General features: G+C 38.6%; 1 protein-coding gene across 17 annotated transcripts in view; it reads right to left on the reverse strand.

Moving 5' to 3' along the window:
• The window catches only part of Macf1 (microtubule actin crosslinking factor 1), a 372611-nt gene that overhangs the window by 140971 nt on the left and 204610 nt on the right, over positions 1-27030 (reverse strand). For all 17 annotated transcript variants that reach the window (XM_090335129.1, XM_090335123.1, XM_090335122.1 and 14 more), the window contains 16 exons: positions 26910-27014; positions 26253-26348; positions 25281-25406; positions 22404-22556; positions 20351-20505; positions 15467-15593; positions 14423-14606; positions 13884-14053; positions 11164-11342; positions 10208-10346; positions 9399-9592; positions 7111-7273; positions 6113-6196; positions 4731-4838; positions 2284-2382; positions 369-521 (listed from right to left, as the gene is read on the reverse strand). In XM_090335129.1, the coding sequence (XP_090191255.1) occupies positions 369-521; positions 2284-2382; positions 4731-4838; positions 6113-6196; positions 7111-7273; positions 9399-9592; positions 10208-10346; positions 11164-11342; positions 13884-14053; positions 14423-14606; positions 15467-15593; positions 20351-20505; positions 22404-22556; positions 25281-25406; positions 26253-26348; positions 26910-27014 (2235 nt within the window). The remainder of the gene's footprint in view (positions 1-368; positions 522-2283; positions 2383-4730; positions 4839-6112; positions 6197-7110; positions 7274-9398; positions 9593-10207; positions 10347-11163; positions 11343-13883; positions 14054-14422; positions 14607-15466; positions 15594-20350; positions 20506-22403; positions 22557-25280; positions 25407-26252; positions 26349-26909; positions 27015-27030) is intronic.

The raw sequence follows: 27030 nt of genomic DNA on the forward strand, positions 1-27030 counted from the left end.
GACAGCCTGGACACTAAAGTCCATGGGACTCATATCTCCAATTAACCACCAGAAAACTGGAAGTGGCACTGTGGCTCAAGTGGTAGAGTGCTAGCCTTAAGCTGAAGAGCTCAGGGACAGTGTCCAAACCCAGAGTTCAAGTCCTAGGACCAGTGAACAACAACAACAAAACATATACATATACACATACATCCTAGGCTAAATAAATACAGTGTAGGTGAAATATTATTACAAATAAGATATTGCTGATTTAAAAGGTAAAAAACAACTAATTTCTTAAGTCCTGGAAGTCAGTTATGAATTAAGTAACGAAGTTTATTACTATGTTATTCCACCTGGGCAGAGATAGAAATTAACCTTCTACTCACCTGGTGTTCCAAAATAGCTTTTTCAATGTCTGGGGATTCTTTGGTGTGGGATGAAGTAACTTTTCCTTGTGTATTTCTTGCAAGAGTAGACACCCAACCCAAAAGTTCTTTAACTTTCTCTACATGTTCTTGTTTTTCCTCTTCTACCACTTTCTAAAATAGATACAGAAAATAAGTATCCAGGTCAATGTTTCTTTAAACTGTCGTGACTTTAGATTTCAAAACAGACCTGAAAGCTACTGCCCTTCACATATATCTTGCACATTCTTGTAATTCTTAGATCTACAGATAAAGAGACTGAAAATAACATTATACAAGGTACATACTTCAGAAAGGAAGTCTTTCTAATTTAGAGAGGGAAAAATTAGGATGGTTAATGTTTTTTAAACAATGTTTCTATCAGCTGTTGATTATCTGGAAACTTACTTTACAAAGGTGTACAGGATTATTTTTCAGGGTGAGAGGGCAGGGTGCAAGTATTGGAGCCTAAACTCTCACATGGAATCTTGTAACTTACTTAGCTTTTTGTGTTATAACTGGCCTCCTGCCATTTGAGCCACAGCTCCAGTCTATGATTTTCAAAATTACAAAAAGGCTGTATTTTTTACAACAAATTCAATAAAACTGGAAATGCATAATACATGTACTTGATTTTATTTCTCTAGTATTTTAACACATATATTTCTTATCTTGTTTCTATACCTCTTTGTGACTTTGTCTACAGTCATCTTTATATATTATATACTACAGTGACTTAAATATCTTTCCAAGCCAATTCACTATAAATGATTTCATTATTTTTAAGTATGAGAGTGTTTAATTATCTACAAGTTGGAGATTGTCCAGCATTTTCCTTTAACAAATACTTTATTAAAGATCTCTGTTCACATAACTTTGTATGATAAAGGCATTTATAGTAGAAGTGATGGATGTCAAGTAGTCAATCCTCATTCACAGATTCTGTACTTATGAATTTGTCTACTAATTAAAATTGGTAACTCCAAAATCAAATAGAATATTTGTGATCAATACCAACAGAGCACAGAATGACAAAAATTTCTGTCCATTTAACCAGGTGTGATTTCAGCTGTCATACAATGAACCAGTGTACTTTTCAGTCTACTTAGTGTTGTATTTTTAACATGCTTATGCTTTTTGTTGCTGATTTGACTTTTTTGTGTGTGTCTGTCTTAGGGTTTAAACTTAGCCTGGGTGCTGTTACTGGTATTTGTGCTCAAGACTAGCATTCTACCACCTGAGCAAGAGCTCCAATTTTGTCTTTTGGGTGGTTGGTTGGAGCTAAGAATCTCATAGATTTTTCCTTCCTAGCCTGGCTTTTAACTGTAATCTTCAGAACTCAGATTCCTGAGCAGCTAGGATTACAGGCATAGGCCACTAGCACTCAGCTCTGATTTCACTGTCCAAAATATATCTAAGCTTTGGTAGTCCTAGCATGCTATCTAGTATTTACAAGTGCTGATATTCCTTTGGAGAAAACATTTTTTGTGCAGACTTGAATTACAGTGGCCATGAATTCAATTTCAGTGAACCAATAATATATATTAAGCAAAGTGTATTCAAGTAAATGCACATAGAAAACAAGGCTATAAGCTGATTTATTGAAAAACTATGACCAGAGACTATCCTTATATTTCCTATAGGAAGCTATCCTTTTATTCCAATAGGAGCACTAATTCAGTATTTGCTCTATAAAGTTTCTAAAACATTAAAGTGGAAGACTATGCCCATAGTTAAGGCATGAGATCTGTATGTGTCTGCATGTAAATATTTTGCTGGAGATTGAACTCAGGCCTTATATATACAGTATATATATATTCCGTTTTGCCACGGAAGCTACACCTTAATCTGAGGCATAGGATTTGTAATTGTACTTTCAAGATGATTTAGGACCTACCTCCTCCTCCTCTAACCGCCGGAGTGCATCACTGATGTATTTCACATGCTGAGTTGTTAAGGTCACCAATGCCGTATAGCGTGTCCTCAGGTCCATGAACTATATAATTCAAAAGAACAATTTAGATAAATTTTCTGCCAGAAAAGTAAATTTCAATAGTGAATAAAAAGAAAATTTTTATTAAGTCACATACTGAACAAAAAGATAAGTCCTAAATCAAAGTGTCAGCCTTATACACATATTTTCTTCCTTTCTTTTTTTGGTCAGTCATGGGACTTGAACTCTGGGCCTAGGTGCTATTCTCCCTGAGCTCTCCAGCTCAAGGCTACTGCCTTACTCCTTGAGCCACAGCGCCACTTCTGGTTTTCTGGTGGTTAATTGAAGATAAGAGTTAGTGCCTGGCTCAATGTTTTCCCTCATTTGTAATAATTAGTATACACCTAGGACTCTCCTGGCCGAGGATTATAATAACTCAGAGCTTAAATATATAAGGTCATACAGGAGGAGGCTAAATAAAAGGATCTCAAGGATAAGGAAACAAGAGCTTTATATTGTGTGATTGTTGTTCTCAATGTACTATGTTATTTCTCTTTTCTTTTGTTGCCCTTTGGTTAATCTCATATTGTTACAGTGTCTGACTTTGTTACTTGGCATACTGTATATATATTTATTTAAAATAGGAAAGGGAAGGGGGGGGACAAGATGATTGGGATGGTGTGGGGAGAGGGAAATGAGGACAAAACATAAGATAGGGTATCAATGTGTGAGAAGTAATGCATCTTCTATCTGGCGAATATAACTGTAATCCCTCTATACATTACAATTAAAAAAAAAAGTGCTGAGAGTTTGGCCTAGTTGTAGAGTGCTTGCCTGGCATGCACGAAGACCTGGGTTCAATTCCTCAGTACCACATACAGAGAAAAAAGCCAGAAGTGGTGCTGAGGCTCAAGTGGTAGAGCTCTAGCCTTGAGAAAGCCCAAGGACAGTGCTCAGGCCCTGAGCTCAAGCCCAGGACTGGCAAAAAAAAAAAAAAAAAAAAAAAAAAAAAAGAGTGCCGGGCTGCCTTTGAACCTCGATCTTCAGATCTCAGCAGATCCTGAGTAGCTAGGATTACAGACACCAGAATCCAGTTTTTTGTTGCTGTTGTTTTGTTTTATTTTTTAATGGGAAGACAAGGCCGGGAGTTTGTCCTAGTGGTAGAGTACTTCCCTAGCATGAATGAAGACCTGAACAGAATCTCAGGGTCACAACAGATTGGAGAGACTCGATAAATGGGACTACCTAAAAAAAGTTTCTGTACAGATAAAAGCATAGCTACTAAAGTAGAAAGACAGCCAACCAACTAGGAAAAGATATTTACCAACAGTATATCGGACAGATGCTTAATACCCAGTATCTACAGGGAACGCAAGAAACTCTGCCCCCCCACCCAACCCAACAAATCAATCACTAAATGGGCAAGGGATCTAAAGAGAGACTTATCAAAAGAAGAGGTTAAAATGGCAGAAAAGCATATGAGAAAATGCTCATCATCCATGGTCATAAAGGAAATGCAAATAAAAACAACCCTAAGATACCTTACCCCAATAAGAATGGCCAAGATTTTGAACTCAGACAATGACAGATGCTGGCAGGGTTGTGGAGAAAAAAGAACCCTACTGCACTGCTGCTGGGCTTGTAAGCAAGTTCAGCCACTCTGGAAAGCAGTGTGGAGGTTTCTTAAAGAACTGAAAATAGACCTTCTCTACGATCCCACCATACCACTTCTGGGCACCTATCCTCGACATCATAACCCAGGATATGACAAGGACACCTGCTCAGCTATGTTCATCTCTGCACTATTCACAATAACCAGGCAATAGAAACAATCCAGGTGCCCTACTGCAGATGAATGGATACAAAAAATGTGGTATATACACACATATATACACATATACACACATCTATACACAGAATGGATTCTACATAGCCAACAGACAAGATAAAATAATGGCATTTGCAGGGAAGTGGATGAATCTAGAGCAAATCATGCCAAGTGAGACAAGTCAAGACCAAAGGAACAAAAGGCACGTGGTATCCTTAATATGAAGCTATTAGATCCAAACAGTATAAGAGCAAGGACTCATTATTCATGTTCCCAATGCTAAGGACATGGTATTGGAAATATAAGCACAACTATATACACATTAAAAAAAAGGGAGGACAAAGCCGGGAGTTTGTCCTAGTGGTAGAGTGCTTGCCTAGCATGAACAAAGAACAGGGTTTGAGACCTTGGTACCACATACATAGAAAAAAGCTAGATATGGTGCTATGGCTCAAGTGGTAGAGCTCTAGCCTTGAGAAAGCCCAAAGATAGCGCTCAGGCCCTGAGTTCAAGCCCCAGGACTGGCAATAAATAAATAAATAAATGGAAGACAGTGGCACTCTCACCTTTTCCACCCTCTTACCTCTTGTGTGATGGCATCTGAAGAGGAAAGCATGCGACGGCGTTTGCTTGGGGATTTCTGCTGTGATTCTACAAAGGCCCTGTATGTCATCAGTTGCAATTCATAGTCCTGAGAAAGGAAGAGATTTTTTTGCATTTATGTAGTGTCTTATAACTCTTAGACAACACACAATAGCATAATACCAGTTTATTGCTAAAAGGTACTGACTTTTCCTATGAATGTCCAGAAAGAAAATACTGGGCAACTATCAGAACTTCTGTCATTACATGTGAATCAGCTGAAGACACCATGTAAATAATATGACTGTATTACAAAAAAATACTTACCAACACTGAACATTGAAGTTCATATCCTTTAAATATATCATTATTTATTTTGCTTCTTTTGATTTTTTTTTTTCAACCATTTATCACAGGACATACTTAAAAAAGTGTGCAGCTTGAAGTTAGCCTATGGGACACAGCTTGCTGTCTCCTGGAATTTATGAATTGCTGACTAATTTTTTCATTATATTAATGGGGAAACTGAAGCCCAAAAGGGGAAATGAATTCTCCAGACTAACTCAGTAGATGAACTACATTAGAATCTTCTAATCATTATACCAGTACTTTTTTTCATTTTACTATGCTATCCTTCGGGTCCTTCTGCAACAAAACTGCCCTAGTCTAAGATTTATTCATCTTTCACAAGGTTGGGATCATTGTCTCTTATTGTTCCCATTGCTTTTAGTCTTCAAATAAATCTCTAGCTTATTCTTTTCTGTTTTTTTTGTCAGTCGTGAGACTTGAACTCTGGGCCTGGGCGTTGTCTCTGAGCTCTTAAGCTCAGGGTTACTGCTTTACCCCTTCACAGTGCCACTTGTGGTTTTCTGGTGGTTAAATGGAGTTAAGCGTCTCATGAACTTTAGTTTAGGTCTGGCTTTGAACCAAGATCTTCAGATCTCAGCCTTCTGAGTAGGATTACAGGCATGAGCCACCATACCCAGCTTAGTTTATTCTTTATCCTGTCATCAGAATAGCTTTCGTAAGACATGAAAATGACACACTGTTATTCTAACTAAATATTTCTATGAAGTAAAACAGAGTTCCTCAAAGATCAACATGAATGCAAATTATCTGGGTAACCTTGCTAAAATACAGACTCTGACTCAATAAATTTAAGTCTGCATTTCTGACAATTTCTCAGATGATGCCACTGCCCTGGCTCAAATACACCATACATCATATTGAAAAGGAAGAAAAAAAGAGCCACAGAACCAAAGCTGGTGACTAGAGTATTTCATAGGTGAGTTACAACCTTTCTGCTCTCTCCCACAGATGACACCTCCTCCCTTCCCTCCCTTCCAGATCTTTTATGTTCCTTTTGGGATATGGGCCAGTTACCTTCACAATAGTGGAATATTGCTGGGAAAATTTTTGACACTGGTCCAGCTTTGTCTGATTTCTCTCAATTTCAGCGAAAAGTTCCTAAGAACCAAAACATCACATTATGTGACTGATTATCATGACTGAAAAGCAAAACATTTTTTGTGTTCTAAGAGAGCAGTTCTCAAACATCAGTGGTATCAGAATTTTCAGGCTGTTTAAAACACAGACTGCAACGGGTACCAAGACATGTGAAAGGGTATCAATGTATGTGAATTAATGCACCTTCTATCTGGCAAATATCATGTAACCCTTTTACTAATTACAATAAAAAAAAAGATAAAAAAAAAAACACAGACTGCACTAGAAATTCTAATTCAGTAGGTCTTGGGTTAAGCCCAAGTATTTAAATTTCTAGCATCTTCTCAAGTGCCAATCCTGCTATCTGGGGACAAAACATTAAAAATCATTTTACTTAGCATTTTTATTTCCTATGATCCTAACAAGGATTATAAGACAGGTTAGATGAATAATGAGCCAGGTCTGTTATAGATAAGCTAATACAATATTGGATAATCAAGGTTTGAGAGCTAGCAGTAGCTATGTTAGTGAAGATTGGAATCCAGGCATTATAAACTCTACACCTCAAATTGTTAACCACAATGCTCAAGAAAACAAAACAAAATTCTTTAAATGGAAGATTTTCCCTCCACTCACAGATTTGTTTGGATTTTCAAAGCCCCAAGCCAATCCTAGTAAAAGAACATGTGATATCAACAAATAAAATAGATACTTAAACTGTCTATTTAATGAATTCATTATATAGTCATAAAAATTTAGAACTGAAGCAGCCCAACAGGTCCCTTTAGCTTAAATGCTAACCAGTATCCTAAGCCCATCTGTTTGAGTCCTTCTAAGAAAAAGGGAGATGTGTTGTTCTTTGGGAGAAGCTTCATTTTTCATTGTGCCTCTCCTATGATGAGCTAATTTGCACTACTTACTTCAACCACACCTACCGTCTGCTGGTTGAGCTGCTCTGACAGTACTCTGCTGTCCTCTGCCTGGCCAGGTTTCATCATTTCCTGTTGAGTAGTGGTTTCTTCTATCCACTTGATGAGAGTTCCGTGGCAGGCTCGGTAATCTCCCAGAACTTCCTGAATATTTTCAAGCTCAGATTGGCTAGAGGAGCAAAGGGAAATGGATATCACACACCCTAATATAGATACAAAAAAAAAATAAATGAAGCAATTCCCATCCGCATCCAGGTCTCTAGCTGTGCTTGACCACAGAGATGCAACTCCATTTACCGGAATAAGAAATACAAGCCTATACAACAACTATACAGTGCCCTAAAATTAAGTAGTTGTACCCTACAGTCCTGGAAACTCCCATTTGGACTATCATCCCATGATATTTCTTGTCAAGTTTTATACCTGGATTACCAAAAAGGTACTATTGGCTGAATGAACACATATTCTGATGACAAAGAACCTGTTAGAGAATAACATGTCTATGATTTTAGGAATACTACAAATGTCTTAGGGCGGAAAAGGGGAAAAATGAAAAATAATAATTATTACCCATTTCTGTTAGTCTAGTCATCCTTGGGATAGATAGTAATTTAAGTATAGACAATCCAAATATATACAAACTGTATACTCTTGGCCCTGCATATTCCCTACCTATTTTAGCCCTAAAATGGTACCATTTTCTCTACCATGATGGATCTGTCATCAGAAGCAGGAATTCAAGTAACAAAATATTTGGATTCAAAGCCAGCAGAATAAGATCCAGAATCCAGGTTGTCCTGTAAGCAAAGATCTTTCAAGTCTTCATTTTAAATAGCCACTGTGATATATGACAACTAGATAAGACTAGGGCACAGGAAAAGCATTACTAATAGAACTTTGTCCACTAATCTAAAAGCAACACTGGCTAAGTAACAGTGGCTTATGGCTAGAACCCTACTTATGCAGAAGGCTAAGACTTGAGGATTGTAGTTTGAAGCCAGCATGGGCAGCAATGTCCAGGAGATTCCATTCTCCAAATAACCACCAGGAAATCAGGAAGTAGAGCTGAGGCTCAAGTGGTATAGTGCCAGTCTTGAGTGAAAAAAAAATTAAGGGACAGTGTCCAGGCTCTGAGTGAAAGCTCTAGTACCAACACCAAAAACAAAACAAAACAAAAATACAAAAACAAACAAACGAACAAAAAAACCTGCAACTGGGGATGTAGCCCAGTGGTAGAGTGATTCAATCCCCAGGCTCAAGCTTTAGGTTTGCCTTGGATTTGATAGTTCTGATTTTTTGTCATTCCTTGTTCATAATTAATACCAGCGGCCAGGAGTATGGCCTATTGGTAGAGGGCTTGCCTAGCAATTCTTCAGTACCACATACATAGAAAAAAGCTGGAAGTGGTGCTGTGACTCAAGTGGTAGAGCTCTAGCCTTAAAAAAAAGCTCCTGGACAGTGTTCAGGCCCTGAGTTTAAGGCCCAGAACTGGCCAAAAAAAAAAAAAAATACTAGTGTTTAAATTTCCATACCTATCAATTTTTGCCTTAAAACATGAATGCACAGATAGAACTTTAGAACTCTAGTTTTGTTTAATCCTTAGTACCTAAACCTAACAGGAGAAAAGGTGAGATGTGATGGATGCTGGTAGCTCACACTTGTAATCCTAGTTTCTTGAAGGCTGAGAATGGGAGAGTAGGGCTCCAAGACAGCCCAGGCAGATAAACTTTTCAGACACATTTTCAAACCACAGCTGGGTATATCCCAAGTATGTGTCAGGCTGAGATTAGGATAATTAATCTAGGCCAGGGTAGGCAGAAAGCTCCACAAGAGGGGCAGGGAGTTTGGCCTAATGGTAGAGTGCTTGCCTAGCATGCACAAAGACCTGAGTTTAATTCTTCGGTACCACATACATAGAAAAAAAGCCGGAAGTGGTGCTGTGGCTCAAGTGGTAGAGCTCTGGCCTTGAGAAAGCCCAAGAGCTCAAAGACAATGCTCAGGCCCTGAGTTCAAGGCCCAGGACTGGCAAAAAAAAAAAAAAAAAAAGCTCCACAAGACTCTTTCATGAAGAGAAGCTGAACACAATGCTGTGGGCCTGTTATTCAATTGGTGATGGGAAGCCTAAAGTAGGTGAATTGCAACTCAATTACAATAATTATTTTATCCTGAAAATTCAGTGGAAACAGGGCTAGAGATAGGGCCTTGAGGTTATAGTAAAAGCCTATCAAGTGCTAAGCCCCGAGTTCAAACTCCTAGTACTACCAAAAAAGAAAAAAGGTAGGGATGCCACTCACCGTGTTTCCAGCTGGGTAATAACACGATGCCAGCGATCTTGCAGCTGAACACCTTTTTCCTGACAACGCTCTAAATCCAGGTTTCGCTCTGGTGTGAGGCGACTCATTTGCTCTGCCACTGCCTTGGCCTTGGTAATTTCCCCATCCAGGACTGAGAATACTGAGTTCTTCTCTTTCACATCATTAAGCCAATGCTATAAAAACATAAACATCATGCCAAGTTGAATGATTTCCATGCTAAAATGGAGTTAGTCTGAGACAAGATCATTAAATAAAATGGTTTACATTATATCTGTAACTTAGAACTGGGCTCTAGAAATGTCTCTACTTATCATGGTCTCTGCTTTCCTGATGCATACTAGGAAGCCAAGGGCAGGCACACTACATAGAGAAACATGCAAAGAACTTATGTTCGAAACCTGGTTTCACAATACATAACCTATGAAACCAAAGTAAGTCACTTATCAAGTCTGAGTCTTGTTGTTCTCATCTATAAAGCGAAATAAAAATATTTTCTCTATTCACCCTACAAACTAACATCTAAGTGCTTTACAAACTTACATTATAGCCCTTGGTTGTATTCAATTAAATTAGGATTTGACTAGTGAAAAAAGGGAAGAAATAAATGGAAATAATCATTTTTATTTTTAGCTGGACATATTTCTCAGTCCCTTCTTCTTTGACTACATATTAAAATATATCAAATATGATCATCTGTCCAGCTCAACTAAAATTGCATTTCTCTGCTCATCTAAAACAATGGACATATTAAAATCAATTTGCTAAGAAAGTACAGTAGAGCAACCAACCTGCAATGTGGATCGGTGGGACTCCAGGGCTGAGAGATCTGCTGGTACTGCTTCTTCTTGACTCAGCTTGATTTCATACCCTTTCACTAAGAGTTCAGCATCCTGTATAATACGTACTATAATATCAACTGTCTTTAACCTGTAATGAGAGAATCACCATTTTTCATTAACATATGAATTTGAAGATATGGGTCATATATCTGGAATATTATAGACAAATTCACAAAATGTAACTGCCCTACCAGATTTACATTATTAGATGACAAGGCTTTATATAAACAAGAAAGTAGTGTATATATGCTACCAAGTTAAGCCAATGCAGAACAAAGTTCTAAGTGACATTAGGATTTGTACATATATGCTACACACTTGTGGTAAGGAGACATGAGGCCAGAAACTCATGTGACATCCACGTATCTAAGATCTATAATTCCTCAAGGTCATGAGTGGAGATATGTGGGTATGAGGAAGACTTTGAAACACGAATATCTAATTTAGTTGAAGTTTTTGAAACATCTTTAGTCTCTCTCCTTCTGTTAATATCGTTATTTTCAAACATATCTAAGCAACAGAAATGAGGTAAAATAATCTTAACACTGAAAATTTACTCCCAATCATTATCACTGACATTTGTTCTTTACAGTACAAATAAACACATTCCATGTTGTAAGGAACTAATACCAAAAAGTCTTACCATAGGTACATGCCCTTCAGGATCTGGTACCTTTTTTATTTTTTATTTTTTTTTGGGGGGGGGATTGTGAGGCTTGACCTCTGGGTCTGGGTGCTGTCCCTGAGTGATTCAGCTCAAGTCTACTACCCTAACCCTTGCACCAGAGCAACCGGTATGGATCTGCTATCTTTCTAGAACATTCATGAATACACTCTAGGCCCTTCCACTTCTTAGTCCATTGGAAAACATTAACCTCTGAACCCAAAAATCTCAGCTCACTCACTTGTTCAGATAGACAGTAGAAAGACCATAGACACGGTCCATCTTCTCCACCAGCAGATTCAGCTCTGAGCGTAGAGCTGGAATGCTTGAACCAGATGGAGATTGATGGAGAAAATTGTTGCATTTCATGGAAACAGCATCCAGCTCAGACTTGAGTTGCTGCAAATCTTCCTGGGTATGCTGTCAAGAATAAGATATAAACAAAACTGAATAAAGTTAGGGGAGAAAAGTCCTTACCTGACTATTTAAATATTAGAAATCAAATCACTGAAATGCTCATAGAATGGGTGAATAAAGAATCACATTACTTTATCCTTGTGGTTGTTGTTATGTGAAGTTATTTCTTTATTCCTTTTTTTTCCCCCTCATTATGGTTTTTCCCTTGTTGTTCCTGTATCTGACTTTTGTAACTGATATATTGTATATACATTTATTTGATTATTTGAATCAGGGAAGGGAAGGGTAAAAACAAGATGATGAGACAAAGGACAAAGGGTGAACCAGTCTAACAGCAATATTCACAAGACAATATGTTGGAAATGAACTTTACAACTTGGAAGGGAGTTGGGGGGAAGGGAAAATAGGAGAAAACCATGGGAAGGAGTAACAATGTTCAACAAGTAATAAACTCACTACCTTATGAATGTAACTATATTTCCTCTATACATCACTCTGATAATAAAGTATCTTTAAAAAAATTGGGGCCCGGGAGTTTGGCCTACTGGTAGAGTGCTTGCCTACCATGCACGAAGACCGGGTTCGATTCCTCGGTACCACATACATAGAAAAAGCCAGAAGTGGTGCTGAGGCTCAAGTGGTAGAGCTCTAGCCTTGAGAAGTCCAAGGAGAGTGCTCAGACCCTGAGTCCAAGCTCCAGGATTGGTAAAAAAAATAAATAAATAAAATAATAATAATAATCAAACTGTTGTTTTTAGATTTTAGTAAGAGATAAAGATAAGGCAAGGGGAGCATTCCTAAAATGGAACAGGAAAGGGTAATTCTGACCAAGAGAGTACTGGCTGAAGCGGGCATCTTGGCTCACACCTGTAATCCTAGCTACTCAGGAGGCTGAGATCTGAGGATCAAGGTTCAAAGCAAGCCTGAGCACAAAAGGACCTGAGACTCTTATCTCCAATTAACCTCAGAAAATGGGAAGTGGAGCTTGGCTCAACGATAAGGTAGCGGCCTTGAGCTGAAAAGCTCAGGGACAATACCCAGGCCCAGGGGTAGGGTGGTAGCCTTCAGCTGAAGACAGTGCCCAGAGTTTAAGCCCCATGACCCACCCAAAAAAAAAAAGAAAAAAAAAAGAGAGAGTGAGAGAGAGTACTGGTTGAAGTAGAAGATTGAACTGTAACCCCTCTATATATTTTGAGGTTGTAAAAAATTAAAAATTAAATACAATAAAATAAAATGTAAATAAACAGAAATAAATAAGTCTAACAGTATTTGAGATAAGTAACAGAAATACTGAAAGATGGGCAAGAACTCATATAAATATTCCTGAATACAATCTCTGGACTATAGATACATCTTTAGGTACAGATAAAAAAATTTTAAGTAAGCATTACTCATACTGAATAGATCGTTTATGAAGTAGCACAAGTTAATAATCCTCAAATTATAATATATAAATACCAAGACTGAACAATAAGTAAATTTATCATCATCATCTTCATCATCATCATCATCATCATCTCCAATTCTGGGGCCTGAACTCAGGGCCTGGGCACTGTCCTTGAGCTTCTTTTGCTCAAGGATATTGCTTTACCTCTGGAGCCACAGAGCCACGTCTGGCCTTTTCTGTTTATGCGGTACTGAGGAATTAAACCCAGGGCTGCATTCATGCTAGGTAAGTACTCTACCAGTAAGCCAAATTCCCAGCCCAAGTAAATATAACTAACACAAAACAGGTTTTTCTATCTTGGGGAAGGAAGTTACCAATATGGAAAGGTAACAAAAAATATTGGTAAGGAATTGCATGAATACAGATAGATATAAATTTATGGTTGCATGTGTGTATATGTGCAAGAGAAAGACATGTAGAAAGGGGGGAAAGGGAGGAAAAGGAAAGAGAGAGGAGAGAAAGAAAACACTGATCTATGTGATATATTTACACGTGTATCTACACACATATGTATGTGACATATATGCTTGCATATGTGTGCTGTCTGCTGAGCATGCCTACAATGATACAACTGTGAGCACATTCAGCATCCAAGTCTGGGTTTCTAAATAACATTGCTGGGTTGACACTAGCAAAGGCCCAACAGATCTGGAACATCTTGCTGACTCAAAAAGAAGTTGCTCACGGGGTATGATGATTCATATCTATAATCCCCATACTCAGGGGGCTGAAGCAGAAGGATAGAGAGTTCAAGATCAGCCTGGACTACATAGTAAGTTCAAGTCCAGCTGGAGTTATTAGTCACAAAAAGCCAAGGGCTAAAGATAGAGGTCAGTGGTAGAGCATTTGCTTAACACTTGCTTAGCATGCACAAGGACCTGGGTTCAATATCTGGCATGGTGATAAGGGTTCTCAAAAAACATTAAAAAGCCACAGAAGGGCTGGGAATGTGGCTTAGTGGTAGAGTGCTTGCCTAGCATGCATGAAACCCTGGGTTCAATTCCTGAGTGGGACTACCCTGGTTTACTGCCTTGTAGGATTTGTAATTTTGGCATCTATCCTCTGCCACCAGCATCTAGCTTCTTCCTAGGGCTTACCTCTTGCTCTGAAATCTTTAATGCAATGTCTTGTCGGGCATCCTTGTCCGTCCTGAAGCTGGCTGGAGACTGAATTCGTTTGACCAGTCTCTGTTCACAGTCTTCCAGGCGTAGTCGGATATTCTTTAGCTCTGAGATATATATCTTGGCCACAGTCTCCTCTTTGTCCTCTGCAAATGCACAAGCACAGAAGACCACTAAGTTCTACTTTAGAGATCAACAAGCCTGTGGACAACAGAATCCACCTTACAAAGAGGGAACCACTGGATTACCATCTATCTCAAGATCTTATTGAAAGAATCTTGTGCCTAACTCTGAAGTCTATACATTCTATTCTGATTTTTACAGATCTAAATGTTTTATGTTCAAAAAACCTGTGATAGGCAATTACTAATAATAACTGAAATACCAGCTTTCACAATTTTATTTTGAGAATTTCAACTCAGATTTTCTCTATCTCAAGGTGATGTTACTTTCTAGTCTATATGAAGGTCTAGCAGCACCCTTCCATTCCCCCTCCCTCTTACTAATATACACACCATTCTCCATGGATTTCATCAGGTGCTGGAAGTGGGCTTTACAAGATTCTACCTCCTCTTCTAAGCGCAAGCGATCAGCCACAGAGAAGAGTGCAGAGTCACGACTGTCCTGCAGGAAGTCTTCATAATGGGTCTGGAGGTTCTTCATAACCTGGTGGCATTCTCCCGATGGTGAAGAGCGAAGCTAGAGAAAAGGCAGAAAAATGGGAACACAATACCATAATTAATTAGTTAACATATACAAAGACTCAATCTAATGCACATGTAAAACAGTGAATAAATCATAAATCAAACATATTGACTTCCACAAACAAAACTTACCCATATAACCAACATTATCAGCAACCAGAAGCATCCTTTGTGCTTCACAGGACATAATTTTTTTTCCCCCCTGAGATAGGGTCTAACTATGTATCCAGACTAGCTTTGAACTCAGCATGTTCATGAGTGCTGGGATTATAGCAATGCATCATCAGGAACCACCTGGCATAATTAGTTTTTGGTTTTGCTTCTTATTGGTCCTAAGGCTTCAACTTAACAGCATGAGTGCTGTCCCTGAGCTCCTTTTGCCCAAGGCTAGCACTCTACCAACTGAGCTACAGTGCCACTTTCTCATTTTTTTTTTTCCTGTGATTTAGTTGGAGAGAAGGGTCTCATAGACTTTCCTGGCCAAGTTAGTATTGAACTGCGATCCTCAAATCTTAGCCTCTTGAGTAGATAGGATTACAAGCATGAGTAAACAGCACCTTGTTTGACATCATTCTTAGTTGGCCACTCTTCATCTACCATATACTCTTCATGCAAAGGAGAAGTTTATCTTGGAAACTCTGAGGTTTGTAACCTTCTCTTTGCCAAAAATGTTATTACTTACTTGTGTTAGGATTTTCCTTAAGCTGCTAAGAATTTCAAGTTCCTAACCTGAAACAGTATCCCTGAGGTCACTTTACTCCATGTCGCCAGAGAGAAATCTCAGCAATGGAAAAAGTTCCTTCTGAAAAAGCTTTTCAACAGGATATGAGCCTGCGGTCATAAGTTAACACATACCTTTTCTAGGTTCCAGGTCTGTACAAGGTCAAGATCCTTTCTCAAATAGTTCCAGGAAATAAGGCTTTTGGTGTTAACATGCAACTGATGCCAGAGAGCCATCACTTTCTGGTAAGATTGTTCCACCCTAGGAAAAAAAATAGAGAACCTTTGTAAGACTGGAGCTACATAAAAGACACTTTAGGGAAAAATAGCTGCTTGGCAGAACTATGCTCCTATGCTAAGCATGAGAAAAGCAACAAGTTCTGACAGCACAGGAATGTTTAGAATTTAGACTGTCAATTTGGATTTGCTACATTATTCTGTATATTATGCTACTACATTATTAGCAATCTCAGAAATGCTACCTGAACATAGTAGAATTACAACAGAGAAGAAATAAAGCTGGTTCATGCCTGTAATCCTAGCTGCTCAGGAGGCTGAGAGCTGAGGATTTTGGTTTGAAGCCAATCCAGGCAGTAAAATCCATGATGCTCTTATCTGTAATTAACAAAAAGATGGAAGTGGAGCTATGATCCAAGTTGTAGAATACTAGCCTAAGTGGTAGTTCCCAAGCTCTGAGTTCAAGCCTGAGTTCAAGCCCCAGGACTGGTATATAAGGAAGAGGAGGAGGAGGAGGCGGAGGAGGAGGAGGAGGAGGAGGAGGAGGAGGAGGAGGAGGAGGAGGAGGAGGAGGAGGAGGAAGAGAAAAGACAGGTAGACAGGAGGCAGGGATGGAAGAAGGGAGGGTAGAAGAGACTAAAGAAAAAATAAGTGAGCAAAGAAAAGCATAAATAAAACAACTCCATTTGGATTGTTGAAATGGCAGTGATGTTTAAAAACTGATTTGCTGTGCTCTGTGTATTTAGAAAAATGTTAAAATGCATATAAGTGAATAGTAACTTTAAGAAGTTCTGGGATTGAGATTATTTTCCTAAGCATTCCATGCCAAATATGATCAGAATGCCTAGAAGACCTGCAAACACATACAGATAAACGCAACTAAGTTACCTTAACACTGGAAAGAAAATATGAGATATAAATTAGATGAAAAGCTAGAATTCAGGAAAATCATTAAGCCCATCAATCTTTCCTAACTCCAAAAATTTCATAGAAATTTTAGCAAAGTTGAAAACAATCTCAAAAGAATAAAAAATGCAAAACAAAAAAGCAGCAGAGAATCAGCTTGGGAGGTCCAATGTTTGCTAACATTTTATTCATGAAAGTAATGACAGAATAGGGTGGAATGAGGAGGTATAAGGATGATTAAAATACTTAAGGAGATAAAGAAAAATTTCCTGGGGCTAGGAGTTTGGCCTAGTGGTAGTGTGCACGAAGGCCCAGGTTCAATTCCTCTAAACCACATATACAGAAAAAGCCAGAAGTGGTGCTGTGGCCAAGGACAGTGCTCAGGCCCTGAGAAGAAAGAAAGAAAGAAAGAAAGAAAGAAAGAAAGAAAGAAAGAAAGAAAGAAAGAAAGAAAGAAAGAAAGAAAGAAAGAGAGAGAGAAAGAGAGAAAGAGAGAAAGAAAGAAAGAAAGAAAGAAAGAGAGAAAGAGAGAAAGAAAGAGGAAAGAAAAGAAAAGAAAGAAAGAAAAGAAAGGAGATAGAGAAAGAGAGAGAGAGAGAAAGAAAGAAAAAGAAAGAGTGAGAAAGAAAGACAGAAAGAAAGAAAAAGAAAGAGAAAGAAAGAAAAGAAAGAAAGGAAAGAAGGAAAGAAAGGGGGGGAGGTGGGGGAGGAAGATTTCCTAAGCTCTGAAAGAAGTTTGCAGTTTATGTTCATTCACCCAGTGATACATTCAAAAGTTAGAAACAAGAGTCTAAAGGAGTTTTTAACTGAGTTGGGAGGCTCAAGCCTATAATCTCAACTACCTGAGATGTGAACATATGGGATCATGGTTTGAGGCAAAAAGAAGTTCAAGAGACTGCAGCTCAACCAATGGCTGGGCACAGTGGCATGCACCAAACTACAAGAGAAGTACAGTACTTGGGCACAGTGGCACATATCTCTTATTCCAGTGACATGGGAAAGTACAGGTAGGAGAATTACATCCAAGACCAGTCCTAGCATAAACTGAAACTCTATTTTGAAAATAACCAATTAAAAAAGGGCATGGCAGTGTGGCTATCAAGTGAAGCCTTCAGTTTAATCCTCAGTACAGACAATAGTCTTTCAGAGAATAAAGATCTCATTAAGAAGGTTAGAGTATCAGACTTTTGACATCATGAAAGTATGTATGCGGGTCTATAGATTTTTCATCACCAGAAATTATATTTACTATAAATAGTAAATTTTATTGTTACATATTTTTTTGTGGGGGGGTGGGTCATGGGGCTTGAACTTGGCCTAGATACTGTGCCTGAGCTCTTCAGCTCAAAGCTACCACCCTACCCTTGAGCCAAGCCCCACTTCTGTTTTTCTAGAGGTTAACTGGAGTCTCAGGTCCTTTTGTGCTGGGATGGCTTTGAACCACGATCCTCAGAACTCAGCCTCCTAAGTAGCTAGGATTATAAACATGAGTCACCAAGCCCAGCTGTTATGTAATTTTTTTTGTTTTATTTTGTCAGTCCTGGGCTTACGCTCAGGGCCTGAGCACTGTCCTTGGACTTTCTCAAGGCTAGCACTCTACCACTTGAGCCTCAGCACCACTTCCAGCTTTTTTCTATGTATGTGGTACTGAGGAATCAAACCCGGGTCTTCATGTTTGCTAGGTAAGCACTCTACCACTAGGCGAAACTCCCGGCCCTGTAAAAAAAAAAAATTTTTTTTTTTTTTTGGGTAATGGGGCTTGAAATAGGCCTGGGCATTGTCCCTGAGCTCTACATTTCAAAGCTACCACCCTGCTCCTGGGCCTGGGCATTGTTCTTGAGCTCTTCAGCTCAAGGCTACTGCCTTACCCTTGAGCCATCCCCACTTCCCATTTTCTGGAGGTTAGATGGAGATAAGAGTCTCAGGTCCTTTGTGCTTGGGCTGGCTTTGAACCTTGATCCTTAGATCTTAGTCTCCAGAGTAGCTAGGATTACTGGTGTGAGCCACTGCCTGGTTCTGTTATGTAAATTTTCACCTCTAAGTTTTTGGTTTTTTTTTTTTTGCCAGTCCTGGGACTTGAACTCAGGGCTTGAGTGCTGTCCTTGGGCTGTCTCAAGGCTAGAGCTCTATCACTTGAGCCATAGCACCATTTCCAGCTTTTTTCTATGTATGTGGTACCGAGGAATTGAACCCAGGTCTTCATGCATGCTAGGCAAGCGCTCTACCACTAGGCCAAACTCCCAGCCCCATCAGAATGAAAATAATTTCTAAGAAAATTATGTATCAAGCCAATAACTATAAAAGAAGGATGCTTTCATATAAAAAGATTCAAAACCTGCCAGGCGTGGTGGCTCATGCCTGTAATCCTAGCTACTCAGGAAGCTGAGATCTGAGGATCAAGGTTCAAAGCCAGCCCAGGAACTAAAGAACATGTGACTCTTATCTGCAATTAATCTCTAGAAAAAAGGAAGTTGGGCTGTAGCTAAAGGGTTAGGGCGATAGCCTTGAGCTAAAGAGATCAGGGATAGTACCCAGATCCAGAGTTCAAGCACTATGATCCCCCCACACACAAAAAAATTCCAAACCTTTCTTTCCCATGCAATCTTTTCTAGTAAACTTCTGAAGAATGTACTTAATCAAACCAGTGAGCCAGTAAGTACACTTTGTAATCTAGGAAGTGGATCCAACATCAAAGAGGCAAAGTGTATCCCAAATTACTGTGAAGTAAAATGCCAAAAGCAATACTGAATCAGGTCTAGAGAAAAGGTCCAGACTGGGAAAGGATCTGATATATTGAATTTATTTGTATTTGGATATTTGAAATTTGATAGGGAAGGGGGGAAAACCAAGACGGGTGGGGGGTGTGGGGGGGGGAGGGAAATGGGTACCAAGACATGTGAAAGGGTATCAATGTATGTGAATTAATGCACCTTCTATCTGGCAAATATCATGTAACCCTTTTACTAATTACAATAAAAAAAAATTTTTAAAAATAGAAAAAAAAAGAAGAAAACAATATTTAAAAAAAAAAAAGATATTCCCAAATGATAAAACACCTACAGTGGGCCAGGAGTGTGGCCTACTGGTAAGAGTGCTTGCTTAGTATATACGAAGCCCTAGGCTGAATTCCTCGATACCACATACACAGAAAAAGCCAGAAGTAGTGTTGTGGCTCAATTGGTAGAGGGCTAGTCTTGAGAATGCCCAAGGACAGTGCCCAGGCCCTGAGTTCAAGCAGCAGGACTGGCAAAAGAAAAAAAAAAAAACATCTGTAGTATTTGGTTATATTGCAGAGCTATTTTCAGTAAAGGGGGAAAATTTGGAGATATATACATAATACGCATAGAAAAGTAAGCAAAATTTAGAAAACAACTGCTTATTGAAGGGTAAGTTAATGAAATTATTTGTTCATATGTAGATTTGCTGATTCATTATTCCATTCAATGAGCATTTATTGACTTACTATGTACCATGAATAGTTCTAAATGCTCCAGAGTTAAACAAATCTCAAATAGCAAATAAGTCATAGACAAATACAATCTGCCACTGGTTTTGGATGTAATTCTGCTACCTATACTTCCCCATGTCACTGGAGTGAGAGATATGTGCCACTGTGCCCAAACACTGTACTCTTGTAGTTTGGTGCATGCCACTGTGCCCAGCCACTGGTTGAGCTGCGGTCTCTTGAACTTCTTTTTGCCTCAAACCATAAAATCCCATATGTTCACTTCCCAAGTAGTTGGCTGATAGTAGGAAGTCTTAGGACTAGTAGGACTTTCTAGCAGGAAGTCTTTCTTAGAAGAAACAATGTATCTTGTTCTCTTTAAAGGAGATCAAAATGTAGGTCTCTCACTAAATAACAACTAAATAAGTTACCTGCTGGCCATCTCCACGGCATCCTTATTGGGTGGGGGGATAAGGAAGCAGACTGACGGTACCATGGCCTCATTTCCTGTGGGACTGATCACCTTCCATTTGGTTCGCTGAGAATTATCTTCCAGCACACACTCATCATTCTTGCAAATAGTTATCTAAAGAGACAAAGTCACAAGGTATTGCTAACAGAGAAACTAATAATCTGTTGTTACCTAGTATCTGATCCTAAGGTTATGAAATGCTTAAGCATTTTTTTTTTTATGGTGAGTTCTTCAGCTTGAAGATCAAGATTTTGATTCTTGGCTTATTCACTCAAGGTTAGCACACAACCACCTGAGTCACACCTCCACTTCCCTTTTTTGCTAGTTAGAGTCTCATGGTCTTTCTTGCCTAAGCTGGCTTTAAACACTATCCTCAGATCTTAGCCTCTTGAGTAGCTATGATTACAGAAGAGAGCTACTGGCACTTGACCAGAAAAAATTAAGTGTTGCCTTTATTTTGGATGTTTTGGGGGGAGGGAGTTTTGGGGTTTGAACTCAGGACCTTACATTTGCTAGCCATGTTTATAGGCCTGGATATTTTTTCATGTCTCTGGAATCTACATTACTGGCATTATTATTTGGCCATAAAAATTAGGTAAATATCTATTTACTTAATTTATCCAATGTGTTTTCTTCTGAATATAAAAGACTATTTAAATAAATATTTTTCCTACCATCTGGTACTAAGTAAGAAGATGAACATACATAGATTCCCTCTGCAAAATCTCTTCCCCTACACAATCCTCAGCACAGTTTGATGATTACTGTCTTAAGCTTTTCATGTACTCTTAATTTCACTCTTACAAAAATAAATGAAACTACAACTCTCCTTCACAATTTACTATGTTTACATTTCATGCCTATCCTATACATATGCTAGGTGTTTAGATTTTGTATTATTTGTATGCTTTGCAATGGATCTTCAGACTGTCTCAGGAGAATAAAAAAAGGATTTGTAAATACATTCACCTCTCAAGGCAGAACAATATGTTGGGAAGAGAGGCAGCATTTCAGGTTGGATAACGGAATACTCTCATTTTCTTTATGACATTCTATTTGCTACCTTATTGCTCAAAACACAGTGAAAACTGCAAATATGCAGGGCGGGGTGGTGGTGGTGGTGGTGGTAACAAAACTAGAACAACAGAAAGTAAGGAAGCTTAAATTTATATTTTAGTTTTTAAAAATATTTAATTAGCTGGACACCAGTGGCTCACACCTATAATCCTAGCTACTGAGGAGGCCAGTCCTATGATCTAAGAATCCCAATTCAAAGCCAGCCCAGGCACAAAAGTCTGTGAGACTCTTATTTCCAATTAACCACCAGAAAATGAAAGTGGTGCTGTGGCTCACTGGAGTTAAGCTGAAGAGCTCAGGGACAGCATCTTAGCCCAGAGTTCAAGTCCCATGACCATCAAAAATTAATTAATTGTTCGCCATATAGTAAGATTTTAGAGAACTGCTTACAAAATAGTTTCAGTGCATCCAAAGAAAATCTTCCTAAGAAAGATCAGCAATCATTTAGATGGATCCTGATGAACACATCAAATAAATCAAGGAGGAAAAAAGTACTCAGCATGTAGGAGTTACTTAGGAGACTATAAGCCTCCAAGCACAATGTCCTACAAAAGCTATTACAACATACGGTGCGACCAAGGAATGGTGTAAAGGATATGAAGCACATCTTGGCTAGAAAGGTAAGACAGTTTATTCAGGACCTTACAGTCACATTAAATAGCTTAAGGACTTTCTCCCAAGAGCACTGAGAAATAACTATAAGGCTTAAGCAAAAGGGTATGGTGATTTTTTTTTTAAAGATCATATCAGTGGTAGGAAAAAGTATGTACTAAGGAATCTAACATAACAAGACAAAGAAATTTTTAACCAAACCCAAGTTCTAATTTTAAAACTTCTATACCTTCAATTTCCTATAATAATCATAATGATAAGTGACGACTTCCCTTCTCTCTGGATTCCCTCTGGAATCTAGAAGTACCCTACCATCCTCTCACCTCAATTTGCCGATAGTCACAGATGGCTTTCACGGAAATGGTGCTCTTTAACACATGGTCTGGACTTCGAGGCTTTAGCTGAACAATGGTTTTTGATCTCCCAACAAGACTGGCAACTGAGCTCTTAGACTGTATAAGCTGCTCCTTTTCATCCTACAAAATGAGAAGAAAAACAAAGAGACATTAATGGTGAACCACTAAGTCAACAATAAAAACTCAGTGCTCCTCTCCCTGAGAGAATGTCATTTCTCAGTTAAACAGGGATCCCTGCAGGAGCCATCTTAAAGATTTAGGCAAAGTTTTAAAAAAAATTTGTCTTCTATCAATTGTTTTTGTATTCCAAATACATTTTTCTCCATGCCCTTTTCAATGCCCCATAAAGCCACATGCAAAAATAAATAATGAACAAACAAACGTAGCTGCCAAGTAAAGTAGTATAGCTGATAAAAGATTTCCTCAAATATGATTCAAAGTAGAAGTTACTACTACTACTAATAATACATATCATCATTATTATTATTCAATTACAAACTGGAAGACACCAGTTAATCCATTTTTGCTTAGAAGAATTATGCTACTTAAAAATTTTAACTAATATAATCTCCAACGTCTACTACAAGTACTTCCCTTTCTTTTTGTATTTTATATCCTGTTTTTTTTTTTTTTGGCCTGAGCACTGTCCTTGGACTTTCTCAAGGCTAGAGCTCTACCACTTGAGCCTCAGCACCACTTCTGGCTTTTTTCTATGTATGTGGTACAGAGGAATCGAACCCAGGTCTTCATGCATGCTAGGCAAGCACTTTAACCACTAGGCCAAACTCCCGGCCATCCTGTTCTTTTTGTTTGTTTTTTTGGGGGTGTTACTGTGGTTTGAACTCGGGGTCTTGCGCTTGCTAAGCAGGCGCTTTACCACTTGAGCCATGCCTCCAACCTGCAACATCACTTTCTTAAATTGGATTCAAGCATTGTAGAGATCTTACTTTCTTCAACCAACAACCCGCAAACAAAAGCTGTTGGAGAAGCCATGACAAATGAGTCACATTTACCTTTAGAATCTTGCCATGCTGTACTCATGTAAATTTGATTGGTTTGAATGAAGTATCATGCAACTCAAATCTCTGTAAACCCAATTACTCTAACAACTAAAAAACTTCTTGTCAACAAAATTAGTAGTAATCTACTACCAATTCCATTAGAGAGCAAATGATAACCTTTATCTACTAGCTAGGATGTTTCAAGCCCATTGTGAGGCATCTAAGTCCCCAAAAGAGGGCTTTCTTAGGATGGATGGAGATGTGATGAGAGTAAAGAGTTAATAATGTTAAGAAATGCCATTAAAGAATTAAGAATATGCAAGTAAAGAAAAAGAAATTCTTAAACTACCTGTGCCTGTCCCCGGGAGCATGATTGGAAGAAATACAACTTTAACTTATTAGTTAAGAAAGAGGAATAGAAGACATCAGGGAGACAGCCACATTTCCATACTTGAGAGCTGGTCTACCCATTCAATTTCCTTGTAATAAAGATGTCAATTTGTGTCTAACCCACAGCCAAACATGTCAAGCTTCAGAGACCAAGTGCTGAGCGTGGTAAAAGTTCTGAAAAGAACCAGAAGTCAGGACAGATGATCCCGAACCTGACGAACAAGGTGACAAGCAGACCCAGGTCACTCCATGCCCCGATGACGCCGCCAACCTGATGCCCCTGACCTGGAGAGGAGGGAAGAGAGGAGCAACCCTCGAGAAGAGAAGACATGACAATTGTAGAGGAGTTCCCTTATGACAGAAAGGCACTCTGTGGGAGGGAGGAGAAAATAGCAAAGGACTATATATCCTCCTGTATATTTGGAGTACCTCTGAGAGAAACATTTTAAAGTTCACAACTGAAAAGACAGAATTTAATCCTTCATTACAAGTTACCTAAATGAACACTGTATTTGCTCAAGTAAAGCCCTGAGGTAAATTCAATCATAAGTATACTATACCTGAAAGTGTTAAAAATTGGGCTGGGGATGCAGCTTAATAGTAGTGTTTGCCTAACATACAAGGCCCTCGGTTTCATCCCCAGCACTGCTTCCTCAATCCAAATAAGAGAATTATTCTGAATTATTCTGTTCTCTTACAATCTTTTATTGAGTGTGAAAATCCCTTAGCTTCTCATGTGGGGAAAAATTACTTCCCTATTGCATACACATTTCTATTTAGTTTGAGGTGTATTATACAAGTCTGTGTAATATAATCAGTTAATACAGCTACAGATTTTATACACAGTATTCCTAAAGGAGTAATTCATTAGAGAGATGAATACAAAATGATTTGGATTTAATACTGGGTATCTAAAACTAATTTTTTAACTTAATATTGTCACAGAAATAAAACGGTCACATATTGCATTATAGCCAAATAAGATTTTAATACTGACCTTAATTAAAATCAATTTTTCTAATACCTCATCATTACCAAAGCAAATAAGAGGAAAAAAATTGGTTCAAGTCTATTTAATTTCTTTTAAATTCTCTTTTGTATTAGAGAGTAAGAGAAATTTGATAATAGCTAATCCCTTTCAACCCTGGCATTTCATCCCTGGCTCTCACTATTGCACTAAAATAGAAACAATACAAAGAAAGTAGGAGACACTAACACCTCAGGAGGGGAGATTAAGCTTTCACTTCAAGCAAGTACCCAAAGAATCTCACTAGCAACTCCTTTAAGGGAAGAAAACAACAGAATAGAAACAGCACAAAACTGACTATATCGAAATGTGAGCCACATTTTAAGAATAATCCCATTCCCCAGTGTTTTCAAGGATATAGAGAGCAGCTGCTGACATACTTTACTCTTTTTCAGAAGCAAACATCCCCACTGAGGCAACACCCACCATGGAGTCCTGGAGTAGGTCTTCAAGGCGAGATAAACTGGTGCTGTGGTCACAGGAATATTTTCGTTTGATAGAATCTTGGAGGTTCCTCAAGAAAGTCTCCAGGTCTCGTGCATCACTGAAGAACTGTAGAAACATAAGGGAGGGGTGGCTCATGCAATACCTCTGAACACTGAGATATTAACTAAAAAAGACTCTTAATGTACAAGCTGTTTATTTTCCCTTGGACTAATGACATTTCACCGCAAAGGTCACAAAAATAGTTCTGGAGGAGTTAAAAAAATGATGTCACTAAAACATATTAGTGGTGATTGTCACAAAACATACTAAGCACTATAGAAATTCATTTTATTTCATCCCTCAGAAATCACTGCTTTCTTGATTTCTGCCTAGCAATAGTGTAAGGTTTGTTTTATGAAAAGCCTAGAGGCTGGGTGATTCAATGCTCTAACTTAATGATGTGATTACAGTACGATAAAGTATATTATTTAATTTAGAGTGAAAAGAGATAGCAGCTTATTTCTTTTACTACTCTTACCTGAAAACAAAAAGTGTATTCTGTTTTTTGTGATATTTTGGGGAAAGAGAGTCCTAGCTTTGATCTATGGCACATCAATGCGACAGAAGCAGAAAACATGAGCATGTACACAGGGGATTTTTCTCCCTTACTGCTCAGAGAACACAGCTACTTTATGAAGAAGGCTACTGGGTGCTAGAGACATATGGCCTCATACCCCATTACCCAGACAACTCATGAGAATTTTGTCATTCAGAATCAATGATTCTGATAGGCCTTGCCTATCTGCATCTGCTGTGGCCACTCACAAAACAGGCAAGATGAGAAGAACCATTCAAAAGAGCCCATCTCAAGTAGACCTAATGATTATTGTTTCAATCAAGTAAGTTTTTACAGGTAACTTATCTAATAAAAGGTATTTGAGATAGATTTAAGTGTATACACACACACAATACCTGGAAGTAAGCTGTATTTTCTTTCACATGCTGTTCAACACACAAACACAGCTGCTTCATCCACTGCAACTGGGACTGGACAGCAGCACTGTATGCCTGCAACAACCAAGCACAGGGACATAGGGTATAAATTTAACAGGCTTAAAATATACGCATGATGCTCCCACCAGTTACAAATCTGCTAATGATTCAGAAGCCAAAGAAGAGACATAGAGACAACATCTGTTCAGTGGTTCACAAAAGAAAGAGGCCTCCCTTTTATCCATCATGGTTTTCTTAGGAAAGGTTGCACAGAAAAGGCCTCGTTCATATTTAATTACAACTACATAAGCTACTGTAAATCCATCCTGGATTCTTTCAGTTTCCTTTCTCTGAGCAATAAGAGGCAGGATGTGTCTGGACAGTTATTTGAGAAAAAAATATGATACAGATCATTTTCCCCGCATAAACTCAGAAGTTGGGGTCTTTTATACTTTTTGCTTATTACTATCCTGAGTCTCTGAAAACTGTTTGCAGGCTTTTGAGTACTAACAGTCTGGGATGAACAAGGAGAAGATCCGAGACAAAGGATCCCTGACACTTCCAGGCTTTTCAGCAGAACAGAGCCTCCAATTTGAATATCGGCATCTGACCTTCACACATTTTTCAGTCACATACCTCCACTGTTTGCTTGGCAGGGTGGTTCTCAAGTGACAGTAGTTCTGCTGTGTCTTGTAGAGACCGAAACACATCTTGTTTCTCCTCCAGTTCCACTGTCAACTCCTGAAAATTGAGTATC

The sequence above is a fragment of the Megascapheus bottae genome, chromosome 6, assembly GCF_031878675.1.
Source record: "Megascapheus bottae isolate mThoBot1 chromosome 6, mThoBot2.hap1, whole genome shotgun sequence".
Lineage (NCBI taxonomy): Eukaryota > Metazoa > Chordata > Mammalia > Rodentia > Geomyidae > Megascapheus > Megascapheus bottae.